At 32.9% G+C, this 8,067-nt stretch overlaps 1 protein-coding gene and 1 non-coding gene across 2 annotated transcripts; both read right to left on the bottom strand.

Moving 5' to 3' along the window:
- Positions 1-1,789: 1,789 nt before the first annotated feature.
- On the bottom strand, positions 1,790-1,861 carry TRNAC-GCA (transfer RNA cysteine (anticodon GCA)). Its single transcript has one exon. It is a non-coding gene; the product is annotated as a tRNA-Cys (tRNA).
- A 1,886-nt stretch (positions 1,862-3,747) lies between these two features.
- On the bottom strand, positions 3,748-6,966 carry LOC125814562 (B2 protein-like). The gene is made up of 5 exons (XM_049494025.1): positions 6,084-6,966; positions 4,871-4,971; positions 4,674-4,757; positions 4,159-4,269; positions 3,748-3,904 (listed from the first exon to the last, which is right to left on the bottom strand). The coding sequence occupies exons 1-5, from the start codon at positions 6,724-6,726 to the stop codon at positions 3,845-3,847; spliced, it is 999 nt and encodes a 332-aa protein (XP_049349982.1). The 5' UTR covers positions 6,727-6,966; the 3' UTR covers positions 3,748-3,844.
- Positions 6,967-8,067: the final 1,101 nt, after the last annotated feature.

Here is an 8,067-nt window from a genome sequence, read left to right as displayed (position 1 = left end):
AAAGAGAAAGTGCAGAATCAGTACACAACCACAGTGTACTGGTAGGGTCACACGACTATCCCACTAAGTGTAACATACATAAGTCAATACAACAATATAATCACATGCTTATATCGAACATATACAATATTATCAACATTTACGAACAACGAACAACTTCACATTTCTCAAGATACACAATTATGACAAGTCATTAGTCCTCTCATGGAACCCAAACCCAAAGAGTTAGCATACCAGAACGTGGTACCCGATCCAATGATTATGCCGGAACGTGGCAACCGATCCCATAATTATGTCGGAACGTGGCAACCGATCCAAGTTTGTGCATCGGAACGCAACACCCAATCCATTCAACAAGCCACAATCACAAAGTACATTCTCATAATCATTCAATCAAGTCATGATTCATGACATTCATCATTCATCTATCTTCATTTATGATTAATGTGATCAATAATGCAACATTCGCATATAAACATGTATCATAATGAAGCAAGAACAAACATGTATCACACAATCATAAAATCACAACCATCACCTACCTCGGAACAAGCTTGAAACCCTAAGAAACTTGATCATTCCCTTTTTTGGATTCGTTCCGCTTGTTCTTGGTCTACAAACAATCAATATAATACGGGAATCAATAAACGGTCACTAATTACCCGGATTACTAACAATTCTAACAATCCTAGATCATACCCATGATCCCAAATATATAAATTAGGGTTTTTCCACCATAATTTACATATCAAAACCCTTTCCTATCGATAATTACCCATTAGATTACGTTCTACGGATCAAAAAATGGATTCGGGGATTAAAATCTTACCTTTAGCCTTAAGAATAGTAGAAAACTGTCAAGAATCGCCTAGGGTTCGTTCCTTAGCTCTAAAAACCAGAAAGTGCAGAATAAGACGTTTTGGGGTTTATTTACGACTTTAAGTCACGTCGGACCTGCCACAACGGTCCTCACCCCGCTACAATGGCCCTGCCAAAGCGACAAAAACACCGCCAAAGCGGCTTGCACGAAACAGTGAGTTATTTTTAATAATTCCAAGACCCCTATTTCACAACACGGCTTCCACCAACAACACTCAGAAAATATCCGTTCACGCTAAGATCAATTTTGAGAGTTCTACTCGCCCGAATTCAATTCTGTAAAGTCGTACGAATTCCTTAACGACTTATCTAACTACTCAAGTAATCAAAAACATAATTAGATCACCCATTTGCTACCAGATTTCTCTAGACTTGAAAGATTCCGATTTCGTCCAAATCTGGATTGTGTTGAGAAATTTCAAGTTACTACAAAAAAGTTTTCCGACCCAAAATTCTTCCCCGTTGACTTTTCTATAACGACGAAACCCAATCGTTACATTATAACCTATTACGAATAATGTAAAAATATTTTTTACGACCGGATAAAAATGCTAAGATCCCAAATAATAAAGTAAACGGTCCAAAATAATGAAGTTCTAATTGGGCCACTTTCTAGTAAAGCCCACTAGCCAACCCAACTTGTACATTTTGTTAAATTTGAGAAACTTTTCTATAGTTTCAAATTTCAATAGAGGAAAAAGGTGAAGTTTAAGGAATCAAGGATTTATCGATAGGGGCGGAGTTACAATTCAACTTATAGTTTCGATGTAACTTATCAGTTTTTTTTTTGCCAAGAATTATATTTGTATATAAAATTCATTTTACAAGTATAAAAAATTTATCTATAACTTGATAAGTTGTCTTTTTAGAATTAAGAAACTAAGACAGATCAAAATAGAAAGAAATAAAAAGGGCCCAACCGGGTTCGAACCGGTGACCTCTTGATCTGCAGTCAAATGCTCTACCACTGAGCTATGGACCCTAGTTGTTTGTAGAAATGTTGTTATATTTACATGAAAGGATTAATATTTATTCGCATTTGGTGTTTATTTTAAATTAATGAATGCCAGACATTTGTCTTTTATACACATATACTTTAATTTTAAGAAAAAAGTTTTTTATACACATATTTGTCATTAAACTATGGTTAAAGTGATATGCATTCTCACTTAAAATTTTGCACTTATGAGGTTAAATTATTTGATTTGATGTAGGTAATAAAGAAATAAATGATTTTTGAAACTTATGTTTGAGATATGTTGTAAAGTTATACTAAACTATAAAACCTCTTTTTTGATACTAAACTATGGGGGTCAATTTAAATAATTGTTTAGAAATTTTAAATGTATCATTCTTTTTGAAATAGACTGATAAAAAAAAATTAATGTCCTTCGCTTTAAAATGACAAAGGGTAGTTTAGTAGGTTGTTCCCTCTTCTTAATTTCCTCTTATGAAGAAAAATTAAAGTCTTACCTACTTGAAATTGAGACATAACTATTGACTTGTACTAGTAGACACACACAATTAACAAAGAGGAGAAATAACACAAAAACTTTACGACATTCAGCTAAACCTACGTCCTAGAGAGGAAGAAGAAAAAAAGATCTTTGAGACAAAGTCAACATTATTGATTTATCGCAAGTCAAAGTTTCTACTATTTTAATTAAAAGTTAGATTAGGTGAGCTCCCAACCATCACCTTCTTACATAAATTTCAACACTAATTGTAAGAAACAAGGAAAAATTAAAAAGAAAAGCCAAGTCTTCTATGATGATGTCAAAATCCGCTCTTATTTATATTTATTTAGTATAAATTCATCACATGATCTTTCTTTTCTATTATTGTCAAGTAGTTTTATTTAAAAAGAAATTATCAATCTACATATATACATCGTTCTGATGATGTCATAAGTTGGTTTGACAATTTTATTTATCGTTACTAGATAACTTTTTCCTTACCCTAGACCAACTAATTTAGTCTTTTCGAATCTTGATCCAAGAAATTTTTTTATTATTATTATTGATTTGGATACTTTCTCCATTTTATTTTCTATAAAGGTTTTACTATTTAAAGAGATAAAACAATCTTTTCTTCAATAATAATTTTCTCAATTTTTTAAAAAGTATTTTTATATCATTAAGTGTGAACTTTTCATATAAATTAAAATAGAAGAAATATTAAATAAATGAAGAGTTACTATATATACATGTCTCAAATTATAAACTATTTTATACAAGTTAGGAAAAAGGAGATTTTCATATATAATGATATGACACCAGAAGATAAAGCTTACATACTACCAAAAACATAAAGTTGATTAAATCAAAAGTGATGTGCCAAACTAATAACTCATCAACAAACTTGTTCCAATTTTGTAAGAGAACAGTTCAACAATTCTACTAGCTACTTTCCAACTACTTTCTTTGAATACTCCTTCTAGAAACATGAGAAAATATTTAATCCACACATCACGCATTGCACTCTGAACTAAGATTTTGGGGCATTTATCAACATGGATTGTGGTGCACTATAGAGAGTGTTTCACCCTTAACCAGAGATTTTGAGTTCGAGCCCTGAGTATGGAGAAAATTATGTTAGGAGCACCACCCCCGAATGGGCCCTGCAAAGCGCAATCCAAATTTAGTCGGAGCTCCAATGTGGGCTCCGAACACGGGGTGAAAAACAAAAAAAAAATACTTTGGGGCATTTTCCAATTTTACTTTGGAGTTTGTTCCAACTAAACAATAATGTCTAATAATGATTACTGAATTTAATCTCAAGCAAAAAGAGAAAAAGATAAACACATCCAGAGCACAAACTTAAACAAAATTTAACTAATCATTACTTTTATTATATGTAACAATAACAAAAACCTGTTGGATTACAAAATAGTTATAATCTGCAAATTAAAAAGAGCTATATATTGTCTATATATCACATATATTGCCTATGTACAATAGACTTTTCAATTTAACAAACTATTCAGTATATTTTTCTCTGCAAAAATGTCCAGCAGAGAGAGGGCCTGCAAAACCAAAAACATAATTTTCATGTTAAAACAAAATGTCTCATATGCACACTATAATATAAAAATGGCCTAGTACAGTCTATGTTGCTCGGAGTCTCGAAAAATATTGTCAGGTGTGTCGGATCCTCCAAAAACTGTGCATTTTTAGGAGGATATGACACAGGTGCAGCAACATTTTTGGAGGGTCCAAGCAACATAGTATACAATCTCTTGTTCAATTTTTTTTTTCTTTTCAAGGAGATAATAATCACCTCTGGAATGTTTAGTTCAAGGCGAAACTTAGGACCGTCGTAATGGTGAAGAATTGGCCTGAATGAGTCCTCTTCAAGTGGTTCACAAATTTTCCTTGTCACAACACGCACCTATACGCGTAAATGAAATAAATATGATAAGTAAGTCTCGATTTATTTTGAGACCAATGTAGTAAGTCTCAATCAACAAACAGGAACCTCATTCAGTTTAATTTGAGTTTTTTTTCCAGTTAGATTAGATATAAGTTCATTTGTAATCTAGTAAATGAAATAAATATGATATGCAACGAGATATTATTAGAAGGGGCAGCCTTGGAGCAACGGTAAAATCCAGTCATGGGTTCGAGTTACTGATTCTTGCGTCAGGGCTACATCACATACCCCTCAGATGCGACCCTTCATGAGAGGCTGCCCCTTTTTTTAGGTGACGGGATATTGTTAATCCTTACGATGGCATTCAAATATCTGAAGGAAATTCTGCACAGAAACTAACAGCTTTCTTAAACTTGTCTTACCTGAGCAGGAAAGCGCGATTCACCAGCGTTCTTCTTGTCCTCCCAAGCTGTAGGATCAATGTTAGACCCACCGAAGCTTGCAGCCTACAAAACAAATCCATGTATTGAGTTAAATTACCAGACAAAAAACAAGAGGAATAGATCCTAATCCCAACGAAATTGAGAGATTTACGGCATGGAAAAATAGAGACACAAACCTCAAAAATTCCGTGAAGCTGGTGGGTCGAGTAGTTGTAGAGGAAAAGAGGCAACCCGGGTGTTATTTGGCGAACTGAATCCCTGTAACGAGGTGGCAAACCTGAAATATAACAAGATCAGATATCAGAAAAATGCCAATTTTACTTATTCTTTCGTTGTGAGAGTTGAAGAATAACTAGAATGCTCTGTGCAATGACAACAAATCGATCAACTACACCTTAATCTCAAATTAGTTGACGTTGACTATATAATCCCATACATCCACACCATTTATAGTATTCGGAGATTCATCTTAGTTTAACTATTCTTATCCACATCTACAGCTGTGGAACTCATATTACTGAATACCAAGTTTATGCAAATTTCTCTTAAATGAAACAATTGTATGTTCTCCTATTGGAACAACGCATCACAAAAAACTCCTATGTTCCATTACCAATTCCAAAACAGTTGAGATCGGCTATATTAATCACTCCATTCTATTCTGTGTAGGTCCATTTACTAAATCAAGCAAAGTATCCAATTAACATAACTTAATTGCAGTCATTTACAAAAACCAGTACTTTAAGTCTTTAACCAACAACATCAAAGTTCAACTGATTACAGCAATTAAGAACAATCTAGAAATACAGTCAAACCTCTCTATAACTGCATGTTCGTCCTAATATTTTTTGGCTACTATAGCAAAAGCTTGTTATACAGAATATATAATATAACATAGTATAAAAAGTCAGTCCCAAAGAAAACTTGACAGTAATAGTAAAAGGGAAACTGTTAATAAAGAGGTACGATTGTAAAAGCTCAAAACAACAACAACAATATATCCTTAGTAATCTCACAAGTGGAGTAGTGTGTGTAAACCTTACCCCTACCTCGTAGAGGTAGAGATGCAGTTTCTTAAAGACCCTCGGCAAAAGGTGCAACAAATATCAAAGTAGTTATGAAAAAAGGAAATACGGCAGTAGAGAAAACATGTCAATTAATACGGAAAGCAGTATAGTATAGCGCAACAACGGCAGTTGGCTAAAAGACCCTCGACTCAAGTGCAGCAAATCAAAGTAGTTATAAAAAAGGAAATACGGCAGTAGAGAAAACATGTCAATTAATAATGAGAGCAGTATAGTATAGGGCAATAACAACAAAATAATGCAAGGGTGGTAACAACAACGAAATAATGCATTAACTGAAACACAAAAGAATGAGAAAACTCACCAAAGAGCTCCCTTTTGAGATTTTCATGCATAGTATCATTGTTGCAAACAAAAATATATCCACCAACAGTTTCATTTTTTGGTAAAGATTCTGATGCTGGCAAAGTCTTGAACTTCTTATTCTCACTACTATTATTATTAGCACCCAAATCCTTATTACTCTCTCTATTAATCTTGTTATTTTTCTTTCCAAATTTATTCACAAATCCATAATCATCCACAAAAATACCATTTTTCCCATTTCTCTTGTTATTATTAACCCCTTTTGAGTTCACCACAAAATTGTTAAAATTCATAGGGTTTGTGTAAACCCCTTTATTAAATCCACCATTTAAACCAACCCCACCACCACCTTTCACGGCTGAGCCACCACCAGCTGCCGCCGCAGCCGCCATGTCAGCAATCTTCCAACCATCATTACTAAAAAGATTGTAATCTGAATTCAAATTTTTTGATGGATTTAAAGAACTAACAGAGTTAATCATACCACCTACTCTGATATCAAAGTTTCTTCTTTCTTCAGGCCTTTTAGATACATAATTGCTACTCCAAATTGAATCATTTGAAGACAAATTTACTAAGTTGTTTGTATGTAAACGAAGATTATCACTGAATTGGTAGAAAGATGACTGATTGTTCTCCATTTTTTCCTCTTTTCGCTAAACCCCGGATGAAGTTTTTTCTATAAAGATTGAATCTTGGCCTAAAACAACAATGGAAAAAGGCTTTTTCACTAAACCCCAGATGATAATTTGTCCGTAAAGATTCAATTTTGGACTAAAAAACAATGGAAAAGGCTTTATCACTAAACCCCAGATGATAATTTGTCTGTAAAGATTCAATTTTGTACTAATGGAGTGAAATTTACAGATGAACAAAGCTCAAAGAAGAGATTTTATTTACAAAAACTCTCAAGTAGTGGTTGGGTTTATAAGGAAGGGTGGAGCGAGTAAACGCGGTAGAGGGAAATTTCGTAGAAATGAGAGGAATTAGGAGTGGAAAAACTTAGTCGTGTCAAATCGTAGTACTCCCTCCGTCCACAATTGTTTGTCAGGTAAGGTCATGCACATCCCTCAAGGAAAATTTAATACAATGTGTAATTTGACTAATATAACCCTACTATATCAAAAATACCAAAAGTCCACATAACTTTTCAATTGAACTACACAATCATTAAGGGCAGAATTGGAAAAAAGTGACTAATTATTTCTTGATTGTTTAAATTGACAATTAATCTTGGACATCTATTTTTAGTATACTTGCCAAACAATTGTGGACAGAGGGAGTAATACTTAATTACATTATACTTACCGGGGTGTTCACGATTTGGATAAAAATCAATTCAAATCGAGAAATCAAATCAAAGCGATAATATATAAACTGATTTTATTTGAATTTGGTTTGGTTTTAGATTTTAAAAAATCGACAGTATTTGGTTTAGTTATGGTTATGTTCGAAAAAAATCGAAGGAATCGATAAATTATATACATATATTTTATTATCATACATACCTAATATATTGTTTTTATAAACAATTTTAAAGATACTATATGTTTTCATTAAAATCTATTTATAATTTACTTATTGAAAGCAAAATTGTCCAAGGTGAGAACATTTATGTTAGTTTCATGTATACGAGTGTATGAGACTATGACAATTCTTTGTGAGACTAAAATGTCATTGTTTTTTCTTTCTAGGCCAAAATAGTGAATTTTGACGCTTTATTCATAATAAATTCAGTGATCGAAAGTTTTATAATGTCAATCATTCTAACTATTTTTCAATTTGAATTGATTGTTGTCACTTTTTTCACGTTTTGAATAAACTGTTTCTTTTATTTTTGTGTATGGTTAATAACCGAACTAAATCGAACCGAGACCGATAACAACCAAACCGACAAATGCATATTATATTTGGTTTGATTTGGTTTTGATTTTGACCAATAGCCGATCAAACTGACCCATAAACACCCCTAATACTCAAAT

This window comes from Solanum verrucosum, unplaced genomic scaffold, assembly GCF_900185275.1.
Source record: "Solanum verrucosum unplaced genomic scaffold, falcon-dt-bn FXZP01000268.1, whole genome shotgun sequence".
Lineage (NCBI taxonomy): Eukaryota > Viridiplantae > Streptophyta > Magnoliopsida > Solanales > Solanaceae > Solanum > Solanum verrucosum.
The sequence above is the reverse complement of the archived record's forward strand: the minus strand, read 5'-3'. Positions and strand labels throughout refer to the sequence as shown.